The sequence below is a fragment of the Ranitomeya imitator genome, chromosome 4 (assembly GCF_032444005.1).
Source record: "Ranitomeya imitator isolate aRanImi1 chromosome 4, aRanImi1.pri, whole genome shotgun sequence".
In the NCBI taxonomy this organism is placed as follows: Eukaryota; Metazoa; Chordata; class Amphibia; order Anura; family Dendrobatidae; genus Ranitomeya; species Ranitomeya imitator.
Genome location: NC_091285.1, coordinates 527,832,519 through 527,858,436, shown reverse-complemented (window position 1 = coordinate 527,858,436; position 25,918 = coordinate 527,832,519). Strand labels below are relative to the sequence as shown.

General features: G+C 43.4%; 1 protein-coding gene across 1 annotated transcript in view; it reads right to left on the bottom strand.

Moving 5' to 3' along the window:
- Window positions 1-24,335, bottom strand: part of LOC138676656 (protein shisa-like-1a) — a 28,152-nt gene extending 3,817 nt beyond the window's left edge. The window contains exon 1 of the mRNA XM_069766156.1: window positions 24,167-24,335. Coding sequence (XP_069622257.1) covers window positions 24,167-24,335 — 169 coding nt within the window. The remainder of the gene's footprint in view (window positions 1-24,166) is intronic.
- Window positions 24,336-25,918: the final 1,583 nt, after the last annotated feature.

The following is a 25,918-nucleotide window of genomic DNA, read 5'->3' as shown; positions in this document are numbered from 1 at the left end:
ATGTACCGTACATATATTAGTGATGTTAGTAGTATTTTACCCATATAGCGCCATTAGTTTAACAGCACTTTACAGATATCATCATCACTGCCCCATTGGGGTCACAATCTAAATTCCCTATCACTATGTCTTTGGAATGTTGGAGGAAACTGGAAAACCCAGAGGAAACCCACGCAAACACTGGGAGAACGTACAAACTCCTTGCAGATGTTGTCGTAGGTGGGATTTAAACCCAGGACTCCAGCGCTGCAAAGCAAAAGTACTAACCACTGAGCCACCTTGATATCTAAGGGATTAATAAAATTAAAAAAAAAAAGCTGAAATGGGACTTTGAATGTTCCCAGTAGCATTTCTGCAATGTGTAGAAATCATTTCTACTGTATTTTTTTTAAAGTTTTTTGGGGGGATTATATTTCCTAAAAACAGGAAATGGTGCAAAAACTAACCATCAATCACCTGGTAATTCCTCCTGCACTCCACTCCCTCCATTCCGGTGGTTCCTGTTGATAATATGCAATGATGTCACATCCATTATTCACATTTCCACTGCAGCAAATCATAGACCTCAGCAATCACTTGTAAGTATCACCGCTGAGACCAGTGATTGTCTGCAGCAATTACCTCAATGATGGACACAATGTTATCACTGCAGGACTAAAGGAGACCACTAAAGCAGAGTTATTGGGGGATTTTAATGGGTTAGTAATTCTTATTTTTATACTCCCTGCAATTTAAATCAAAGACAACCCCGTTAGAGGGTTGGGAAGTGCGGTTATAATGTGTGAGCAGGGCTGGCTCCAGGTTTTCGTGGGCCCCGGGCGAAAGAGTCTCAGTGGGCCCCTGTAACACATGCCACATGATACACAGACACGGCAGAGAAATATAGGTATAGCACAATGCCAAAGATTTCACTTACTTCCTACATTACATAAGTGATATCTATAGCTCAGAAACTGGACAGGAGAGTCCTTTATTTATTAGTATGGGCACCACATAGTGCTCCATACAGAATAATGAGCCACATATATTGCTCCAAACAGTATAATGAGCACCATACAGTGCTCCATACAACATAATGGACCCCATATAGTGATCCATATAATATTATGGACCCCATATAATGCTCCATAGAGAATAATGTGCCCCATATAATGCTACACACGGTATAATGAGCCCCATATAATGCTCCATACAGTATAATGAGCCACATATAATGCTTCGTACAATATAATGGCCCAGATATTATGCTCCATACAGAACAATGAGCCCCATACAATGCTTAATATAGAATAATGTGCCCCATATAACACTCCATACAGCATAATCAGCCCCGTATAATGCTCCATACAATATAATTGACCCCATATAATGTTCCATACAATATAATGACAAAGAAAAAGAGAAAGGGTAGACTAAAAATGGTATGCACAACCCCAAATATAAAGACAATCGGTAGCTACATAAAGCAAAGCACCTTTATTAAACACCTCAAAAAACATGTTAAAAACATTTAAAATCAAATATCCAAATCCCTATACCCACCATATCCCACAATAAATGACAGTCCCATAATACAATATGTTAACAATAAACATATATCCTACCCTAGGTGCACCTAATCAAATGTGCTCTCCTGCAAAATGTGCCTATACAGGCCGCAAAGGACTTGACCACAATATGTCGGTATCTACTGCTAATAACCAGAAAATGCAACATCAATGCCATACATGGTCCTAGGATAAAAATGTGGTGGCATGCTATATAACAGCCGTGGATACAACCTGTCCTGCGTAAATTCTGGTATATGGAGATGCAGCGATGTCAAAAGGCACAGGGCACCACAGGGGTTAAATCCACATAGAGCCAGGGAACAAAAGAGCCCCAAAATGGCCCTGAGGTAGGAGGAGGATATGGTGGGAGCACACCCATACAATATAATGGACCCCATATAATGTTCCATACAGAATAATGAGCCCCATATATTGCTTCATACAGAATAATGGACCCCATATAATGCTCCATACAGTATAATGAACCCCATATAATGCTCCACATAGCATATTGAGCCACATATAGTGCTCTATACAGTATAATGAGCCCCATATAATGCTCCATACAATATAATGGACCCCATATAATGCTTCACAAAATATTATGGACCCCATAATAATGCTCCATACAGAATAATCTATGTAGACTTACTCTATGCGAATGTCAAGAATGCTTATTCATCGTCTACCCTGCCGCCCTTGGGGAAGTCTGATCACAATCTTGTACTATTGTCACCAGTCTACCAACCTGTTGTTAAAAAACAGCCGGCTACCTTTAAATCAGTTAGAATGTGGTGTCCAACAAATGAACAGGCTTTGCAGGATTGCTTTCATCTTACAGACTGGGATGTGCTGCTTGGGACAATGGATACAAATGTTAATGAAGTGGTTGGCAGAGTGACTGACTACATTAACTTCTGCACTGATATGCTGGTGCCGACTAAAAAGATTAGGTGTTTTGCAAACAACAAGCCATGGATAACAAAGGAATTGAAGCATTTGCTCAACAGGAAAAAAAAGGCATTTAAAGTAGGTGACAAAGAGGAAATTAAAATGATACAGCATGAATTGAAGCATAAAATAAAGGAGGCCCAGGAAGCCTTCAGAATTAAACTTGAAAATAAACTGTCCCACAATAATACCAGAGAGGTTTGGGCAGGAATGAAATTACTGACTGGGCTTAAGCTGAGGCCTGAAAATGATCCAGGAACAATGGACAAGGCTAATGAGATGAATGAGTATTTCAACAGGTTCAGCAGTACATGTGTACATGTGCCAACTGATAGTGGAGGGGACCTGGGTGCAAATTCTGCAACATCGATATTGGAGGATGAGCAGACTAATTTTAGAGTATCCGAAAATGATGTGAGGAGGCAGTTTAAGTCACTTAACATTGATAAAGCTGCAGGACCTGATGGACTCAGCTCACGTGTCCTTAAAGTTTGTGCAGACCAGCTGTGTACTGTCTTTACGCGCCTATTTAATGGAAGTATACAAACACAGAGGGTACCTGTGCTATGGAAAACTTCCTGTCTGGTGCCGGTACCCAAGACTTCTTTTCCTGCAACCCTAAATGACTATCGTCCTGTAGCCTTAACATCTCACGCTATGAAGGCCTTGGAAAGATTAGTGCTTGCTCACTTAAGACCAAGGGTCAATGCTTTTATCGATCCCCTTCAGTTTGCCTACCGACATAGATTGGGGGTGGATGATGCTATTCTTTCTCTGTTACATAGGGTACATTCATTTCTGGAGATTGACGGAACCACGGTGCGAGCGATGTTCTTCGATTTCTCGAGTGCATTTAACTCCCTGCAGCCACTTTTACTACACAAAAAGATGACTGATATGAAGGTTGAGGAGGGGATGAGAAATTGGATAACTGACTACCTATCAGATCGGCCACAGTTTGTACAGATGGGAGCAGTTGTGTCAAGCAGATTACTGAGCAGTGTAGGTGCCCCCCAGGGAACGGTGCTTGCACCCTTTCTATTCACACTGTATACTTCAGACTTTCAGTATAAATCTGAACTTTGCCACCTTCAAAAATTTTCGGATGACTCCGTGGTTGTGGGATGCATTAGGGGGGATCAGGGGGATGAGGAATACAGAAGTGTGGTGTCGAATTTCGTGGATTGGTGCAATGGTAACTATCTGCAACTAAATGTTAAGAAAACTAAGGAGTTGGTGGCCAACTATAGCAGGATTAAGTTGGAATGCTTACCGATCACTATTGCTGGTCAGGAGGTAGAGCAGGTGGAGAGTTACAAATATTTGGGGGTCCATTTGGATAGCAAACTGGACTGGAGATGCCACTCAGAGTTTGTCTACAAGAAGGGGATGAGCAGATTGTATTTCCTAAGGAAACTGAGGTCTTTTAATGTGTGCAGCAAAATGTTAGAAATGTTCTACCAATCTGTAGTGGCAAGTGCCATCTTTTTTGCAATCACGTGCTGGGGTAGTAGTGTGCGGGCCTCTGATGCTAATAAGCTGAATAAGATTATCAAGAAGGCAAGTTCTGCTGTGGGCTGTAATCTGTACTCTTTTGGGGAGGTAGTGGAGAGAAGAACTCTGAAAAAGTGTATGGCAATTATGAACAATAATGCACATCCATTATATGAGCTATTCATGAGACAGAAGAGCACCTTCAGTAACCGGCTAATACTTCTGAGGTGTAAGAAGGAAAAATATAGGAAATCGTTTGTGCCAACTGCCATGGGAATGTACAATAATAACATTAGGGTTAAACCACCAAGGTGAATGTCTACTTATTTCTCTACATTTCAGTTCACTCGTTGTGTATGTCCTATTCTAATGTATAATGTTCTTCTGTCAACAAACTGTCATGTCAACTATGTAATTCCTTTATGATTTTTATGATTTAAGTTGTGCTGCTGTGATACCATAATTTCCCACGGGATCAATAAAGTGTATCGTATCGTATCGTATCGTAATCGACCCCATATATTGATCCATACATAATGAGCCCTATATAATGCTCCATACAGTATATGATGGGCCCCAAATAGTGCTCCAGTATACGATTGGCTCCATATGATGCGCCATATTTAATGGGCTCCATATGATACTCCATATATAATGGGCACCAAATGATGCTCCAGTATATGATGGGCCCCATATGATGCTCCATATATAATGGTCCCCATATGATGCTCCATATATAATGGCCCCCTTATGATGCTCCAGTATGTGATGGGCCCCATATATTGTTGGCCCCCTTTGATGCTCCAGTACATGCTGGGTCCCATATAAAGCTCCATATATAATAGGCCTCATATGATGCTCCAGTGTATGATGAGCCCCATATGATTCTTCAAACATAAAAAAATGAAACACTTCTCCTCGCTGGCCACGTTTCTGCTCTGGACTATTCAGGCAGAGGGCGCACAGACGTGACATAATCACGCCCCCACTAACCTGAAACGTTAGAATCAGAGGACGTGGAAGACACTGCAGCACAGGAACGGGGAAAGGTAAGCATTGCAAGTATCGAGACCCCAAGCAAGTGGGGGGCCCACTTGCAGGTACTGGCCCTGGGCTCCCATAGTGCGCCGGTGTCCCAACAGCGAGTGGGCCCCTCCGCCTGCTCAGGGCTCTAGCACTTGCCCGGGTTTTGTTAATCCTGGAAATCTCTTTCAAATATGTCCAAAATTCAGATGTCATTTACCCAATCCACCCACCCACTATTCTGTCAATAAACATGCATTTCTAGGTTGTTTCTAATACAACTCTAGATTTTAATCTGTAGAAACAACAAATATTGCTCCATCATGACTGTAGTCAGCATATATAGAACTTATTGTCATCATTACTTGCACAAGTTTTTGACTAATAGGAGTCCCCCATTGACAAGCAGTGGGACACAAGGTTTTAGCCTATGTTCACGCTGGGCGTTTTTTGCTGCTTTTTTAATGCTTTTTTATGCTCATTTTCAACTGCATTTTACAGTACAAACTATGTCTATGAGATTTCAGAAAACTCATGCACACAGCTTGGTTTTCTTGTCATCAGTATTTTGTGCTTTGCATGTTTTTTTTGGACATAGAGCGTGTTACTTCTTTCAGTGATTTTTCAGCAATTTTCACCCATTGGAAAGTATGAAAGAAACGCACCAAAAATGCAGCAAAAAAATGGAGCAAAACCTGTTTTTGTTGCAGCTTCTTTCTTGCCAAGCATTCAGGTTTTGGTGCGGAAAAAAACAGCAAAAACGCCCAGTGTGAACTTACCCTTACACCACTTTATCTTAAGCAATCAATTGTGTTCTGGGAAGAATTAGGGTAGCATGGCACTATAACAGGGAAAATGAACCATTATGCCATGACCAGGGCTGGACTGGCCATCGGGCAGTTCTGGCAAATGCCAGAAGGGCCGGTGGCAGTCGTGGTCTGCTCGCCAGCGCCAACTCCCCGCCACCGACTCACCCCCGCCACTGCCGCCGCATTCAACTATACTGGTGTCTATGACACTGGTACAGTTGAATGCTCCCTCTCCCATCATTCCCCGCTCTGCCTCGCGCTGACACTGCGGGAGCGCGATGACGTCATATCATCGCGCACCTGCTGTGTGTCGGGTGGGCAGACTGCAGCTGCTGAGACTGGAGCCGGGAGCAGTGCGGGGCACGAGGAGAGGTGAGGAGAGTGTTTTTGTTTGTTTTTAAATATATCACTGAGTGATAACTGGATTGTGGGGCTATTGGGGGGGGCTGTATTACATTCTATGGGGGCTGTGATGTATTACATTCTATGGGGGGGATTTATTACATTCTATTGGGGCTGGCTGCATTACATTCTATGGGGGGCTGGCTGCATTACATTCTATGGGGGCCTGGCTGCATTACATTCTGTGGGAGCTGGCTGATTTACATTCTATGGGGTTGGCTGCATTACATTCTATGGGGGCTGTGCTGCATTACATTCTATGGGGGGCTGGTTGCATTACATTCTATGGGGGCTGGCTGCATTACATTCTATGGGGGCTGTGCTGTATTACATTCCATGGGGGCTGTGCTGTATTACATTGTATGGGGGGCTGGTTGCATTACATTCTATGGGGGCTGGCTGCATTACATTCTATGGGGGCTGGCTGCATTACATTCTATGGGGGCTGTGCTGTATTACATTCCATGGGGGCTGTGCTGCATTACATTCTATGGGGGGCTGGTTGCACTACATTCTATGGGGGCTGGCTGCATTACATTCTATGGGGGCTGTGCTGTATTACATTCCATGGGGGGCTGTGCTGTATTACATTGTATGGGGGCTGTGCTGCATTACATTCTATGGGGGCTGTGCTGCATTACATTCTATGGGGGCTGTGCTGTATTACATTCTATGGGGGCTGTGCTGCGTTACATTCTATGGGGGCTGTGCTGCGTTACATTCTATGGGGGCTGTGCTGCGTTACCTTCTATGGGGGCTGGCTGCATTACATTCTATGGTGGCCTGGCTGCATTACATTCTATGGGGGCTGGCTGCATTACATTTTATGGGGGCTGGCTGCATTACATTCTATGGGTGGCTGGCTGCATTATATTCTATGGGGTATGTGGTGGATTACATTCTATGGGGGCTGTGCTGTATTACATTCTATGGGGGCTGTGCTGTACTACATTCTATGGGGGCTGTACTGCGTTACATTCTATGGCGCTCGGAATATGTTGGGGCTATATAAATAAAATTATTATTATTATTATTATGGGGCTGTGCTGCGTTACTTTCTATGGTGGCTGTGCTGCGTTACATTCTATGGGGCTGTGCTGTATTACATTCTATGGGGGCTGTGCGGCGTTACATTCTATGGGGGCTGGCTGCATTACATTCTATGGGGGCTGGCTGCATTACATTCTATGGGGGCTGGCTGCATTACATTCTATGGGGGCTGGCTGCATTACATTCTGTGGGTGGCTGGTTGCATTACATTCTATGGGGCATGGCTGCATTACATTTTATGGGTGGCTGGCTGCATTACATTCTATGGGGGGCTGGCTGCATTACATTCTATGGAGGCTGGCTGCATTACATTCTATGAGGGAGGGCTGTATTACATTCTATGGGGTGCTGTATTATATTCTATGGAGGGGCTACATTATATTCTATGGGGGGCTGCATTTTGCTCTATGAGGGGGCTACCATATATTATATATGCAGGGGCTGCATTATACTATATGAGGGGGCTGCTTTATATTCTCTGGGGGGTTACATTATACTCAGTGGGCTACAATATATTCTGTGGGGTGGCTGCATTATACTCTGGGGTCGCATCATTATACTATACGTGGGCTGCATTATACTGTATCGAGGACTATGTGGAATACATTATACTATATGAAGAACTATGGGGTGCATTATACTATGGGAAGTGAATTGTACTACATTGATGACAATGGTGGTGCATTATACTATATGGAGCACTATGAGGAATGTATTATACTATTTGGAGGACTGAGGAATGTATTATACTATTTGGAGGACTGAGGAGTGTATTATACTATATGGAGGAATTGCAGTGTATTTTAATATAAGGAGGACTATGAGGAGTGTATTATACTATATGGAGGACTATGGGGAGTGTATTATACTATACGGAGGACTGAGGAGTGTATTATACTATATGGAGGACTGAGGAGTGTATTATACTATATGGAGGACTGAGGTGCATATTCTAATATATGGAGGATTATGGAGTGTATTATACTAAACAAGCAAAATGCTGCCTTTTCATCGAGTGATTGGATTGTTTATGTGGGAACAGAAATCCTTGTTCTCAGCAGCACATCGCCGGTGTAAACTGTAGATGTGCTGCTGATAACATGATACTATATGGGGACAGATTGTTCTAATTGTGATTGTTCTGTTCCCTTCATTCTTTCTCAGTTGGTGTAAAGAGGCCGGGAAACAAGTGAACGACTTCAGTATTGTCGATCACACTCGATTAGTGGCCTAAGATCAATGCATGTAAATACAGCAGAAATGCTTCGCAGGGAGACCAGGCAAGGATGATGACAGTTGCAGTTAGCACCCGGCGCCTGGGAATAGCGCTAACTCTACTGCTTTTCCCAGCCACCAGAGCATTTAATACTGGTATGTGTAATGATTTTAGGGTTGATGTCAGTTGCATAATGTCAGCTGCTATCAATCCCTGGTGTAAGTAATGGAGAGGTGTCTATCAGACACCCCCACTACTAGCCCAGACCTGGCGAGTTCCAGCGACTCTGAAGAGCGGTGACGGTAGTAACAATACCGCTCTTCACAGTCGCCGAGCTCAGCCCAAGACCCAGAATATCTGAAGAGCGGTGACGTTACTGATGTCACCGCTCTTCAGCGTCACCGGGTCTCGTGCTGCGCAGCGGAACCGAAAGTGGCTGTAGGCAACGTTTATGGAGCATCAAAATGAGGTTTCATAGTCTTTGGTCGTCTCATCCCTTCATTATCTACGAGATCCAGTTATGTAGGTAAAGTAGCGGCTTTTCTTGGTACTGCTACTAAAAAGCAATAATTAGGACTGAGCTGTAATGCTGGATACACCTGTGATTATATGTTATATAGTCGTGTTACACTCCCCTCACTTCTTGTAACCTACAAGTGTACAAAGATATTATACAGTCACCATGTGACAAGTGGGCCTGTGTAACTTCAAATGCCAGGCCTGAATTTTAGTCCCAGTCCGGCACTGGCCATGACCATCAAAATAATGTGGAGGTATGGCAGGTTGTGAGAGATGTGGCCAGTAGATGAGAGTGCTAAACGCCAGCCCTCTTTCAATGTTTATTTTTTCCCTATTCTGTTTCTAAGATTATAACATATTTGTCAAATTGTTTTAAATGATTACTATAATTTCAGCAAACTTTGCATAAATCAATAGTACAGGCAAATATTCAAAATGTTGTAATGTATCTTATCAGAGAATTCTGCTTCTTTCTCCACTTTTGACTACTTTTTTACCCTCTTCTTGCCTCCTGACCTCACTATCCCTAACAACAATAGCTCAAATCCATCTTGGTCAAAGCAAGAGGAATTGTCATCACAGTGAGGTGTCAGGATACAGCTCCAATTATACTGAAGAGAGAAACAGAGGAAAACGCGACCATAAAGTCCATATACAAAATATGTAGTGAATAAGTATTGATTTTACTAAATTACATCAGGTGACAACAATTGAACATAAAACAATGTAAATAGAATGATTAAAAAACTATGTTAAAAACAGGGCTGCACATCCAGATATACAAAAGATAGTAGTCAAGAAGGAGAAAGAGAAAATGTACTTTGGTGACTAGTAAATCACAGTACTAAGAGTTAAGTAGTTAGATAGAAATAAATCTGTTATGCATTTGAAGATTTAATTGAGGTAGTAAAAGTAGCTGTAAAGTGTTTGTGCAAAATGGCTGTAATAAGTATCTCTACTAGTTCAGGATGTAAGTACTTATAATCACAGTACTGGAGGATGGCATGGGAGTGTGGTGGTAGGAAATGTTATCACTACCGCATAGTAAGTACATCAGTTGGTGGTGTACAAAAAGTAGTGAATAACACTAGTTGTAATGAATGTACTTACAATGGCAGAGAAGGTTCCCTCTCCTGGATGGTGTCCACCCCGACGCGCGTTTGGGCAATCTGCCTTCGTCAGGGGAAATAAGCCAGTAAGCCAGGAGAAATAGACTGTTATCTATATGTTGAGTTTTGAATGCATGTGTTTCTTTATGTTGGTCAAGAAAAACAGACTTTTGTTTGTATAAGCCTGTAATATTGACTTGTAAGTTGACGTTCCTTGTAACATCTTGTGCTGTTATCCTGGATAATGGAGACACAGGATAATTGAACAAGGATGTTTGCTGATATGTTGATTACACATTGTCCAGACCAGCTAGCTTGTTGACTTGCAGAACAGAGGAGTAAAAAACTATGCAAATAGATTACATTATCAAACAATGCGAGTTGATCTCGTCTCCATTCTTCACCTTTACGTCTGGATGCTGGCTTGAAGGATAGTTGTTAACTATAAAAAGAGGATATGCTGTATGTGCCTCTGTAACAGATACCTCCATATACAGGTATACATCCAGTCATCCAGACAGCCAAGAGATCCAGACACCCAAACACTCTACAGGATGTCAGCTTTGGGACCACGGCCCCAGCTGGAAGAACACAGAACTGCTTCATTGGCCATCACTGAACCCTCAGACACGAATAATCCAGGTTGGGACAATCAGGTCACCTGGCCACATACCTCACTGCTCTCAGTTACCTTCCTAAGCTTGTCATTACCTCCTCTCTGCAGGGGCCCACCAAAAGCAGGGTTCCACTGGTGGGGGTAGTCAGCCCTGAAAGCAGTGGAAGGGTGAGACTCTGTAATTTGCACCATCTTGGGTATTTGCTGGGACTATTCTATATGTTATTGCCTGTTGGTGGTTCAATAAATCGTTGCCACACTGCTTTATCCCCACCCTGTGTTGTCTGAATAGTGTTCTGCCCTCAAAAAGAGAGAGCGGGGGTTAAGTGGTATGAGCCCTGGTCCATGCAGTCTTTCTAAAGACAGCCGAGCCAGCAGATGAGAGCACCCACTGACCCTGTGTTTCCACAATAATGTAAAATTGCAATTACACACATACGTAGATAAAGTTAAAATGCAATGTTTGTGCATAGATTGTTTTCAAGAAGAAATTAGTCTCTGATATAAATTTCCATCCAGCTAATAGACTACTCCAATTGCTTGAAATTCATCCAACAGATCCACATAGCAGCCAATTCAGATATATGTAAGAAATGCTGAAGCACACATTATCATTACCAGTGCTCTATTCTTAATAATTACAGATTTGCTGTCATTACATGTGGCGCTTAATCCCATCATATCCCAATGACCTGCAGGAGTTCCTCCAACTCAGCGTCACCATGTAGAAAATCCCCATGCCTGAACCGTGATCCACAGATAGACTCATGAATATCACAATTACTGCTCTGTTATCAAGTATTACATTTAAGCTAATTTGAGATCAAGACTAGGGCATTTTTCTCATCATCTTTAAATTAATGTGACTGGCTCACCAAAACTGCATGGTGGAAAGTTGAAAATGATATTCTCATTTATAATCTGAATATGAAATACATGCAGATTTCCAGTGCCATTTCGAAAGTGAAAATCATTAGAACAGATATAAAGAAACAATAATTAAATAATATTGGTATATTTATACTATTTAGTCACCATTACGGAAATATCCGAGACACTCCATAGAGGTTTGTCAATATCCACCATCACTAGGGAGGGTTTACATGCCAACAATCTTAGCACAATCAGGCTCATTTGGATCTCATCCGGAGATAATTACTACAATAAATGATCTGTAGTGACTGTTCTCAGTTTACAATAATCACTGCTGTTGGAGTGGAAATTAATCTGAAATAAATGCCCTCCCATTGTTAAACCCCAATCATGGCTATTAAGGAATCGTATGCAATTTAATGTAAAATGTTGGCCTTGTTTAGGTTTTGAGCAGAATAAGTTTTATCACATGTGGCTTTGGGTATGTTTCTATGATAACCACTCTGTATATTTTACATCTACTTCTATTGTATCTACTTGTCTATCCATATAAGTACAACAATCTTCAAAAAACACATTATCAATCCAGGCTGGGGACAAATGGTACATAGTCCCCCCTAAGTAAATCTACCAAATAAATAGTAGAGTACTCCCATAATAGACCTGAAGAGCAAGGCAAAAAACTGGAGTCAACAAAAACCCACAAACAAAGGAATAAATAAAATTAACTTTTATTAAATAAATGTTCAAAAATGTATACATTGTCATCAATAAAGAAATACAGTAAAGGTCTAATAAAGCAATGCAAAATATATACCGTAAGTGATATTGGCAAGCACAATATAGACCAGTTCCTATAGGAGCACTTAGAAATAGGCAAAACAGTATATACAATAGTGATAGAAACAAAGTGACAGTGACATAAAGTGCCATATGCTGCTCAGTATATAATGTAGTGCTTACCCATGATAAGGGAGGATTTTGATGAACGCACCACAGCTGCCCTGACGCACGTTTCATGCTGTGCTTTCTAGAGGGGAGGTGTGACCTTATTGCAGTCCTGCTATATATATATATATGTATGTATATATATATATATATATATATACCCCTGAACCTCAGGTGCTGCGTAAGGCCGGTTTCACACGTCCAGATAATTCCGGTACCGGAAAAAAATCGGTACCGAAATTATCCGTGTCCGTGTGCTCCTACGTTTCTGTGGCACATCAGTGTGTCACACGTGCGGCACACGTGTGCCGCCCGTGTGCCCACTGGGTACCACACGCACCATGCTGGGTACCACACGTACCAGCATCTGGTGCTAAAGCCGCGATTCATATCTTCCCTGCAGCAGTGTTTGCTGTAGAGAAGATATGAATAATAGAGTTTAAAATAGGGGTGGAGCCGCATATTCATTACTGTAATAAGCGCACAGGGGGTGGGAGAGGGCAGATTACCGGCAACTTTATTTTAAAAACAAAAATAAATAAAAAAAATGATTATTCATTCCTTCTTTCCAGCGAACACTGCTGGGAAGAAGGGATGAATACCGGCTTCAGCACCGCACGCAGGGGACAGCGCTTAACTCTAGCGCTGTCTCCTGCACGGTCCGTGTAGTCCTCAGTCGGCACACGGGCGGCACACGGCTGCAGCACATGTGCCACACTGATGTTCAACGTAAGCACATGGACACACGGAAACGGATAATTCCGGTACCGATTTTTCCGGTACCGGAATTATCTGGACGTGTGAGACTGGCCTTAGGGGTTTTTTTATGTTGTTCTGTTCAGGGGCAGACATATCAGTGGTGCAACCTGTGTGGCCGCACAGGGGTCCAAAAGGTAAGTGGGGCATTTCTACCTCCAAATCAGGTGCAATTTTGCATTTTAGGAGATCTTGGGTTGCAAAGGGCCCATACAGTATATAGTTCTTGAACAAGGGCCCTTTTCTGTCTGTGTCCGCCAGTGTCTGAATTGGTGGGAGGGAAGGACCCGGCAGGGATCGGCTCTTTGGCGCCATCACTTGCCTCAGGTCAGTCAGGGATCTGCACCGAGGGCAAATAGTCGCCGGAAAGGCTTCCCTTATAGGTACGAGTTAGTGAGGCGCTCCCAGTGAGGGGGGATATACAGTGCCTTACGAAAGTATTCAGCTCCCTGCAACTTTTCATCCTTTTCCCACATATCATGCTTCAAACATAAAGATACCAAATGTTAATTTTTGGTGAAGAATCAACAACTAGTGAAACACAATTGTCAAGTTGAACGAAATTTATTTGTTATTTTAAATTTTTGTGGAAATTCAAAAACTGAAAAATGGGGTGTGCAATATTATTTGGCCCCTTTACTTTCAGTGCAGCAAACTCACTCCAGAAGTTCATTGTGGATTTCTGAATGATCCAATATTGTCCTAAATGCCTAAATATGATAAATATAATCCACCTGTGTGTAATCAAGTCTCCGTATAAATGCACCTACTCTATGATAGTCTCAGGGTTCTGTTTGAAGCACAGAGAGCATCATGGAGACCAAGGAACACAGCAGGCAGGTCCGTGATACTGTTGTGGAGAAGTTTAAAGCTGGATTTGGGTACAAAATGATATCCAAAACTTTAAACATCCCAAGGTGCACTGTACAAGTGATCATATTGAAATGGAAGGAGTATCATACCACTGCAAATCTACCAAGACCAGGCCGTCCCTCTAACCTTTCATCTCAAGCAAGGAGAAAACTTATCATAGATGCAGCCAAGAGGCCCATGATCACTCTGGATGAACTGCAGAGATCTACAGCTCAGGTGGGACAGTCTGTCCATAGGACAACAACCAGTCACACACTGCACAAGAGTGGCAAGAAGAAAGCCATTTCTCAAAGATATCCATGAAAAGTATTGTTTAAAATTTGCAACAAGCCACCTGGGAGACACACCAAACATGTGGAAGAAGGTGCTCTAGTCAGATGAAACCAAAATCGAAAATTTTGGCATCAATGCCAAACGATATGTTTGGCGTAAAGGCAACACAGCTCATCACCCTGAACACACCATCCCCACTATCAAACATGGTGGTGGCAGCATCATGGTTTCGGCCTGCTTTTCATCAGCAGGGACAGAGAAGATGGTTAAAATTGATGGGAAGATGGATGGAGCCAAATACAGGACCATTCTTGAAGAAAACCTGTTTGAGTCTGCAAAAGACCTGAGACTAGGATGGAGATTTGTCTTCCAACAAGATAATAATCCCAAACATGTCCTAGCTCTTTTAATTAAAAGAAAACAATGAACCTGTGGAATCCCAAGGGTGGGGGCACATTTCAGGAGTGTCCTGAGCTTAAAATCCAAAATGGATTCTCCCGTGTCCCTCAAACCTCCCCGCTTTAGAGGGCGCTAGAGGGCATCAAATTCCTGTGTTCCCCAAAGCCCCCGCCTCCCCCTTGATGCAGAAGGAACAGGCAACACACTTATAACATTGCTAGCAGTAGACAAATCAAGACACAGTGGGGGACCAGGACTTGGGGTCTCAGTAACCACATACTGTGACACTTGCTGCCTCAAATCCGTCCCAAGTAAAACACTTGCGGGAATATTCGCCGACACTCCCACCTCCCTCATTCTCTTCCTGTCGCCCCAGTACAGATGAACCCTGGCGATGGGCAGTACTAGTTCGATGCCTCCAATCCAGGAGACAGCGAGGGTTTTAATGGGTAACAAGTCCTGGGAGGACGCCATCTCGGGCCGCACGAGGGTCAATTTGGCGCCGGTGTCCCACAGTCCCATAGCGGAGGCATGGTTTACAGTGACAGACTGGTAATTGTCACGGGGCTTCCCACCATCCCAACCCATACACATGACAGGGAACAGTTTTGGGGATGAGGACAGGGCCTTGGGGGGCTGGGGACACATGGTTGGTTGCAGAGGTGACACCTCCTAGGTTTTGCCCCTGGTCTGCAGAGGGAAACAGAGGGTGGAGCCCCTTGCATTCTAGCAGCTGGGAAAACAGGTAGGATGAATCTTACTCCCTTTCCAGGTGCTGTGGGGGCCCACTTGGCTTCAGGGGCCCAGTTATTGGCATATTCATCTGCCAGGGCGGCTGTAGCAGCAGCCTCCTGTGGTTTCCGGTCACGGAGGTACTTTTGAAGATCCTCTGGGCAGTTCCACAAGAATTGTTCCATGACAAATGCCTCCTGGATCTCCTGGCCGGTGGTGAGCTCCAGACCCTTGGTCCAGTGCTCTGCAGCTCTCATAAGGGCCCGCATGTGGTTGGCCCACATGTCCTTGGGACCTTTTTGCAGGCTCCGGAACTTCCTGTAGTAAGACTCCAGAGTGAGGTTGAACTGCTGGATCAGGGTTTATTTGATGCTCTCATAGTTCTGTTCCACCCTGGCAGGCAAGTCCTCCAAAACTTCAAGAGACTTACCCCTCAAACAGGGGGTCAGGTACTTGGCCCACTGATCCGAGGCCAGATGGTGCTGTCGGCAGGTCCGCTCAAAGGCTCGCAGAAAGGAGTCCAGGTCTCCATCCTTCTCCAGCAAGGGGAGATCCACTTAGAACTGTGGCTGGCCGATAACTTTGCGTCCAAAGCTCTGAATGGATTGGTTGTACCACCACTGGATTCCGCTGGATTTTATCGGCGCATAGAGACTAAATATGACTACCGTATGTAATTACTGCTAGCTATGCTTTATAACGCCAAAATCCAGAGTCCTACAGGTGGCTAAATAATATGGGCACGTGGGGAAAGGAACGCCGATTCGGAATATGTGCTCGGCTCATCAAAGAGATATTGCATTCTGTTATTATAGGTCATTTTCCAGATTCCATACCTCATAGCCTTGCTGTGCAATGTGCTTGGTCACACAAAGAGGTTCAGTTTGCTATGGCTGCAGAAGAGTTCGCACCCTTGTGTTAACAGTGTCAAAAGAGCTTATCCTAGCTCTTTTAATTTAAAGGAAACAATGAGCCTGTGGAAGCCCAAGGGTGGGGGCACATTTCAGGAGTGGAAGGAGATGTCCTGAACTTAAAATCCAAAATGGATTCTCCCTTGTCCCTCACACCTCCTTCATATGTCCATTTGAAACACGTACGTGAATAAACTGTAGCAGTGTCATTGGAGCTTTCCATCAGTGTGTCATCAGTGTGTCTGTGTTTGCCATGAATATTTTTCATGGATGGAAAAAGAAATACATAAATGATAAAGCTTCTCCTATACTTTGCAATGTTGCACACAGATGACACACAGATGCCACCATCATGCTGTACAAGTTTTTCACAGACCCATAGACTTGTATTGACACTAATCATCCATGCTGTTGGGAAAAAACATGTCTCCTTGTGTTTTGCATGGACGGTCCATGTAAAAACAAGAACAAGTGCAGAGCAGCATAGGTTATAATGGGTACATGCAGGCTCGGACTGGCCCACAGGAGAACAGGAGAATCCTCTGGTAGGCCTCCGTGAAGGAGTACTAATGAGTATTACACTTGATTCACAAAGTGCAGAAGTAGGTATAATCGAATCACTTCATTAAACAAGCTAGTCAAGTTAATATTACATAGAAGCAAAAGTAAATTTGTGAAGATAGTATTCTGCTACAGATGGATCTGGATAAGTTGGAAACTTGGGCTGAAAGGTGGCAGATGAGGTTTAACAATGATAAATGTAAGGTTATACACATGGGAAGAAGGAATCAATATCACCATTACACACTGAATGGGAAACCACTGGGTAAATTTGACAGGGAGAAGGACTTGGGGATCCTAGTTAATGATAAACTTACCTGGAGCAGCCAGTGCCAGGCAGCAGCTGCCAAGGCAAACAGGATCATGGGGTGCATTAAAAGAGGTCTGGATACACATGATGAGAGCATTATACTGCCTCTGTACAAATCCCTAGTTAGACCGCACATGGAGTACTGTGTCCAGTTTTGGGCACCGGTGCTCAGGAAGGATATAATGGAACTAGAGAGAGTACAAAGGAGGGCAACAAAATTAATAAAGGGGATGGGAGAACTACAATACCCAGAAAGATTAGCGAAATTAGGATTATTTAGTCTAGAAAAAAGACGGCTGAGGGGCGATCTAATAACCATGTATAATATAAGGGGACAATACAAATATCTCGCTGAGGATCTGTTTATACCAAGGAAGGTGACGGGCACAAGGGGGCATTCTTTGCGTCTGGAGGAGAGAAGGTTTTTCCACCAACATAGAAGAGGATTCTTTACTGTTAGGGCAGTGAGAATCTGGAATTGCTTGCCTGAGGAGGTGGTGATGGCGAACTCAGTCGAGGGGTTCAAGAGAGGCCTGGATGTCTTCCTGGAGCAGAACAATATTGTATCATACAACTAGGTTCTGTAGAAGGACGTAGATCTGGGGATTTATTATGATGGAATATAGGCTGAACTGGATGGACAAATAACATAGTAACATAGTAACATAGTTAGTAAGGCCGAAAAAAGACATTTGTCCATCCAGTTCAGCCTATATTCCATCATAATAAATACCCAGATCTACGTCCTTCTACAGAACCTAATAATTGTATGATACAATATTGTTCTGCTCCAGGAAGACATCCAGGCCTCTCTTGAACCCCTCGACTGAGTTCGCCATCACCACCTCCTCAGGCAAGCAATTCCAGATTCTCACTGCCCTAACAGTAAAGAATCCTCTTCTATGTTGGTGGAAAAACCTTCTCTCCTCCAGACGCAAAGAATGCCCCCTTGTGCCCGTCACCTTCCTTGGTATAAACAGATCCTCAGCGAGATATTTGTATTGTCCCCTTATATACTTATACATGGTTATTAGATCGCCCCTCAGTCGTCTTTTTTCTAGACTAAATAATCCTAATTTCGCTAATCTATCTGGGTATTGTAGTTCTCCCATCCCCTTTATTAATTTTGTTGCCCTCCTTTGTACTCTCTCTAGTTCCATTATATCCTTCCTGAGCACCGGTGCCCAAAACTGGACACAGTACTCCATGTGCGGTCTAACTAGGGATTTGTACAGAGGCAGTATAATGCTCTCATCATGTGTATCCAGACCTCTTTTAATGCACCCCATGATCCTGTTTGCCTTGGCAGCTGCTGCCTGGCACTGGCTGCTCCAGGTAAGTTTATCATTAACTAGGATCCCCAAGTCCTTCTCCCTGTCAGATTTACCCAGTGGTTTCCCGTTCAGTGTGTAATGGTGATATTGATTCCCTCTTCCCATGTGTATAACCTTACATTTATCATTGTTAAACCTCATCTGCCACCTTTCAGCCCAAGTTTCCAACTTATCCAGATCCATCTGTAGCAGAATACTATCTTCTCTTGTATTAACTGCTTTACATAGTTTTGTATCATCTGCAAATATCGATATTTTACTGTGTAAACCTTCTACCAGATCATTAATGAATATGTTGAAGAGAACAGGTCCCAATACTGACCCCTGCGGTACCCCACTGGTCACAGCGACCCAGTTAGAGACTATACCATTTATAACCACCCTCTGCTTTCTATCACTAAGCCAGTTACTAACCCATTTACACACAATTTCCCCCAGACCAAGCATTCTCATTTTGTGTACCAACCTCTTGTGCGGCACGGTATCAAACGCTTTGGAAAAATCGAGATATACCACGTCCAATGACTCACCGTGGTCCAGTCTATAGCTTACCTCTTCATAAAAACTGATTAGATTGGTTTGACAGGAGCGATTTCTCATAAACCCATGCTGATATGGAGTTAAACAGTTATTCTCATTGAGATAATCCAGAATAACATCCCTCAGAAACCCTTCAAATATTTTACCAACAATAGAGGTTAGACTTACTGGCCTATAATTTCCAGGTTCACTTTTAGAGCCCTTTTTGAATATTGGTACCACATTTGCTATGCGCCAGTCCTGCGGAACAGACCCTGTCGCTATAGAGTCACTAAAAATAAGAAATAATGGTTTATCTATTACATTACTTAGTTCTCTTAGTACTCGTGGGTGTATGCCATCCGGACCCGGAGATTTATCTATTTTAATCTTATTTAGCCGGTTTCGCACCTCTTCTTGGGTTAGATTGGTGACCCTTAATATAGGGTTTTCATTGTTTCTTGGGATTTCACCTAGCATTTCATTTTCCACCGTGAATACCGTGGAGAAGAAGGTGTTTAATATGTTAGCTTTTTCCTCGTCATCTACAACCATTCTTTCCTCACTATTTTTTAAGGGGCCCACATTTTCAGTTTTTATTCTTTTACTATTGATATAGTTGAAGAACAGTTTGGGATTAGTTTTACTCTCCTTAGCAATGTGCTTCTCTGTTTCCTTTTTGGCAGCTTTAATTAGTTTTTTAGATAGAGTATTTTTCTCCCTATAGTTTTTTAGAGCTTCAATGGTGCCATCCTGCTTTAGTAGTGCAAATGCTTTCTTTTTACTGTTAATTTGTCTTTTAAAATGTCTTTTTTCGGCCTTACTAACTATGTTACTATGTTACTATGTTACTTGTGTCAGGTTATTTTTGCATGTAGCTGAACAATGGGCCCCAAGGACCAATCAATGTTACTAGTGGGCCTTTGCCAACCCAGTCAGATACTGGGTACATGTGGCATTGGTGAAAAAAATGCATGCCACACGTACTGCAAACATGGACATGTGAAGGAGGCCTTATAGTCTGCTAGAAGCCACCTTGTATCATCCCCCCAAATTACAGAATAACCTGAGCAGTCCATCACCCCCAAGACCTGCTGTGGCTCCGATGACCTGTAAAACCCAATTACTAGAATTATCTCCCTTATCGGAATATGTTCATGGGCAATTTCCAGAGAGCACTGGCCAGGGTATTATTTAATTAATTAGAAGTTATGCTTATGCCTTACTAATGAACAGCCCATCCCTCATTATCTTTATTATGGAAAAAAAACCTTAGTTGGCAAAGACTAATTATTAAATGGTATTAAAAGGAAGCAATCACCGCAGGCATATAATAGTGTGTATCCTGGACCTGCCATGTGACTCGCTTACTGACAAGGTATACATAATCTAGCATAGATTTACATAATCACAGAAAATATATAAAAATGAAGCATAAAGCAATTAGTGCCATTACTCTAGTACAGGTTTAGTTTCCCTGTAGGGTCATACAGTGCTGGCATATATTAAAAGGAAATCTGTCAGAAGGATTACACCGGGATGACCTCTGAGCTCAGTGACTGGCTGCAGCGCTGTCGACATGATGTTATTGTAGCAGCCTTTACACAATCACCGAAGAAGCAGTGCGAGGCAGTGCTGCACCCCGGGAGGGGGGTGAGTAACAGCTCAATTTCATTTTGTTTTCCTTCTTGAGCCTTTAGGCTATGTTCGCATTATAAACTTTTGGTGAGCTTTTGATGTGGCAGAATTTTTGCACCTATTATTTAAATTAGGTTACTTGCATTTTTGTGTGCGATTTTATCGCGTTTTGATGCTGCATTTTGTGTCTCTGTTTGTTGTCGCAATCTTTAAATAAAGCTGCCTTGATTTTGAAACTTCCTGGTATTTTGATTTAATTGAACTTTATTGCTATAGTTTGGTGCGAATTACATGTATTTTTTATGCAATTTTTGCTGCGGAAATGCATTATAAACACATGTGCATTTTAATTTAAATGTATGGGGAAAATCTGTGCAGAAAACTCAGTGTACCCGCGAGAGAAATTGACATGTTGTGGATTTGAAAAACGCAGTCAGTGTATGCAGCGTAAATAAGAAGCACAGTGGTAAAAGAGTTTTCTATAAATCCCATCCACTTTGCTGGAACTGTAAGACCCAGGGAAAATACTTAGCGTCAAAAACGCAATAAAAGCTCATCGTTGGAAAGTAGCCTTAGGCTGGTCCCTCTTGCAACTGCAATGCGAGAAACTCGCGCAAGTCTCTCGCCTCAAAACCTGGCATTGCTGCCAGCGGTTCGGACTGGAGCGTTCAGCTGCATTGAAATACATGCAGCCGCACACTCCGGTCCCGAGTGCCGGCAGCAGTGCCGGATATTGAGGCGAGAGACTCGTGTGAGTTTCTCACATTGCAGTTGAAATTACAAGTGGGACACCGGCCTTATAGTCTAACCTTGTAATTCCCCACCAGCACAGTATCAGCATCCTAAAAAAGCTTTCTATCACACCCTTATTACAGGAAGGCAGTTTTGCTAAATATGAATGTCACTAGATGATGGCCCGATTCTAACGCATCGGGTATTCTAGAATATGCATGTCCACGTAGTATATTGCACAGCCCACGTAGTATATTGCACAGCCCACGTAGTATATTGCACAGCCCATGTAGTATATTGCCCAGCCACGTAGTATATTGCCCAGCCACGTAGTATATTGCCCAGCCTAGCCACGTCGTATATTGCCCAGCCACGTAATATATTGCCCAACCACGTAGTATATTGCCCAGTGACGTAGTATATTGCCCAGTCACGTAGTATATTGCCCAGGCACGTAGTATATTGCCCAGTGACGTAGTATATTGCCCAGTGATGTAGTATATTGCCCAGTCACGTAGTATATTGCCCAGTGACATAGTATATTGCCCAGTGACGTAGTATACAGCACAGAGCCACGTAGTATATTGCACAGCGACGTAGTATACAGCACAGAGCCACGTAGTATATTGGCCAGTCACATAGTATATTGCCCAGCTACGTAGTATATTGCCCAGCCACGTATGTCACAGGTTAAAAAATAAAAAATAAACATATACTCACCTTCCGAGGGCCCCTTGTAGTTCGGTCACATGACCGTGACGTCATGGCAGGTCCTTCTCGCGCAGGCGCGCAGGGTCTGTGATGACGTCGCGGTCACATGACCGTGATGTCATGGCAGGTCCTTCTCCCAGACACGGCACCGGAACCTGCCGCTTGCATGGAGCGGTCACCGGAGCGTCGTGAAAGGTGAGTATATACTGATTTTTAATTTTTTAAAATTATTTTTAACATTAGATGTTTTTACTATTGACGCTGCATAGGCAGCATCAATAGTAAAAACTTGGTCACACAGAATAGCGGCGGTAACGGAGTGAGTTACCCACGGCATAACGTGGTCCGTTACCGCTGGCATTAGCCCTGTGTGAGCGGTGACTGCGGGGAGTATGGAGCAGGCGCTGACTGCAGGGGAGGGACTAATCAGACTGTGGCCGTCACTGATTGGTCGCGGCAGCCATGACAGGCAGCTGGCAAGACCAATCAGCGACTTGGATTCCATGACAGACAGAGGCCGCGACCAATGAATATCCGTGACAGACAGAAGGACAGACAGACAGAAAGAAGGAAGTGACCCTTAGACAATTAGATAGTAGCACATCAACTATAAAGTACGGTAGCTTGCCTGGTCACACGGGCTGAACTTAGTCCAGGGACAAACTGAGGCCACGTTCACATGTTCAGTATTTGGTGAGTTTTTTACCTCAGTATCTGTAAGCCAAAACCAGGAGTGGGTGATAAATACAGAAGTGGTGCATATGTTTCTATTATTCTTTTCCTCTGATTGTTCCCTCCTGGTTTTGGCTTACAAATACTGAGGTAAAAAACTCACCAAATACAGAAAGTGTGAATGTGGCCTAACAGTAATCACACTCAAATATCCATCAAATATCTTTGTCCGCCTCCCACTAGTGCTTGAAGTCTCATTCATGTATGTGAGCTGTGTCTTAGTTGCACATATGCAGTGAAGTAAGGTGTATGTCTGTAGTTTCAATTTTCCGCCGCATGCCCAAAGAGAAGACAGCTCACGCACATGATTGGCATTGCAAGCAATGGAGTCGAGGTGATCAGGGACTTGTCAGACGTCATTCACACCTCTTTGTTCCTGAATGAGGAGCAGCCCCTGTGAACCACTGAAGCTACTTTATATATGACATATGGTGTTATTAGACTATGGCCCCAATTTTTAAAAGTTTTCCATGCCAGAAAAAAAATTGACATGAACAGCTTTGAAAAGTCGTAAAATATTTGCTCTTCACGGGGTTAGGCAATTATTTTGTGACTTTTCTTGTTTTTATGCCATTTGTGTTGGAGCTGAGGTGGGACGATGGCTGAGGATCCACCACCCCTCAAATTCACGAGGAGCGATGGCATTCCTTACACCACACATCTGTCACCAATACATTAAGAGATGTGAGCCTCTTAGTGGACCAGGCGCCTCGCACCCCACCCCACTACCTCATCACGACCTATGTTTTTTTTGCAAAACAAATTACTGTGTCTACTTGCTAGAATAAGGGCATGATAGGAAGCCGTTCTGTGAGGCTGATACGGCCCTGATGGTGGATTCCTGCTGACAGGTTCCCTTTAAGTCTGAGTTTCTACTATAGTCACCCCAATTATTCAGTGCTACAACCCTGCGTCTGTCACTTCTTGTCTCAGTCTAATAACTAAACAAAGGTAAGAATACAGGTTAAATAACATTTCTCGCCATTATAGCTGCGTATGACGTCAAGGATCTGAATACATGAGGGAACAAAACCAGATCTGATAATGGCAGAACTGGCGTCAGCGATTCTCTTGTGTAGTCAAAAATGTTTCCATACAGAGAGGAGGAGTGAAATCAGCAGATACCTTTCCAGAGATAATTGAGGAGCAGCACACTCAGGCGAAGCAGGTTAGCTGAATTCAGCCGCTTCATCTTCTCAGGAGTTCCTGTGTGCTGTGGACATTGTTTGCCAGAGCAGTGGGGTTGGAAGAGGGATACAAAGAAACCACAAGCAACATTATCTTTTGCATCCATTACCTGTGACAATAAACAGAGAACAAATGCCATTAAGGCTTGCCACATGAGCAAATACATTTTATTGTTCCAGTTCAATTAGTTTCTCTTTTAAAAACAATAGTCCCTAGAACTCTTCTGGGTGCGAGCGTTTTATTCCAGCAACATTACTTACCTGGCAGGTCACCATTCAGGGATTACCGTACATTTCATTCTGGTACATGAGTGATCTACTGCTGGGCACCACACAGTTAGCTTAAAGGTACCGTCACACTAGACGATATCGCTAGCGATCCGTGACGTTGCAGCGTCCTCGCTAGCGATATCGTCCAGTGTGACAGGCAGCAGCGATCAGGCCCCTGCTGTGCTGTCATTGGTCGGGGAAGAAAGTCCAGAACTTTATTTGGTCGCTGGACTCCCCGCAGACATCGCTGAATCGGCGTGTTTGACACCGATTCAGCGATGTCTTCACTGGTAACCAGGGTAAACATCGAGTAACTAAGCGCTACATACTTACCTACCGCCGTCTGTCCTCCAGCGCTGTGCTCTGCACTCCTCCTGCACTGGCTGTGAGCGTCGGTCAGCCGGAAAGCAGAGCGGTGACGTCACCGCTCTGCTTTCCGGCCGCTGTGCTCACACAGACAGTACAGGAGGAGTGCAGAGCACAGCGCTGGAGGACAGACAGCGGTAGGTAAGTATGTACTGTTTGTTTGTTTTTTACTTTTAGGATGGTAACCAGGGTAAACATCGGGTTACTAAGCGCGGCCCTGCGCTTAGTTACCCGATGTTTACCCTGGTTACCGGCATCGTTGGTCGCTGGAGAGCTGTCTGTGTGACAGCTCTCCAGCGACCAAACAGCGACGCTGCAGCGATCCGGATCGTTGTCGGTATCGCTGCAGCGTCGCTAAGTGTGACGGTACCTTAAGGAAGTATTGTACCTGTTTATGTATGAGGGCGGCTATCTATCTATCTATCTATCTATCTATCTATCTATCTACAGTTGAAAGCAGAAGCTTACATATGTTATATAAACAAACACATATGCATGTTTTTTTCAATATCTGACATGAAATCAGAATAAGGCTTTCCCGTTTTAGGACAATTAGAATTACCATAATTATTAATATTTGCCAAATGCCAGGATAATGAGAGAGAGAGAATGTTTTAAGGCATTTTTATTACTTACTGCAAAGTCAAAAGTTTACATACATTTCATACGTATTTGGTACCATTGCCCTTAAACTTAAAGGGACACTGTCAACTGAATTTGGAGGGAACAATCTTCAGCCATGGAGGCGGGGTTTTTAGGTTTTTGATTCACCCTTTCCTTACCCGCTGGCTGCAGTATTGGATTGAAGTTCATTCTCTGTCCTCCATAGTACACGCCTGCGCTAGACAAGATTGCCTTGCGCAGGCGTGTACTACGGAGGACAGAGAATGAACTTCAATCCAATATTGAAGCGAGGAAAGGCAAGTTTAGGACCTGGTATAAGAGAGATGCCGTAAAGTGGCTACCAGGTACACATAAAATTGGCCATTTTTATGCCGCCTCCTAGTCACAGGTGTTTTAAATACAGCAGGTCCATTACCCCTCCATAGAGAGA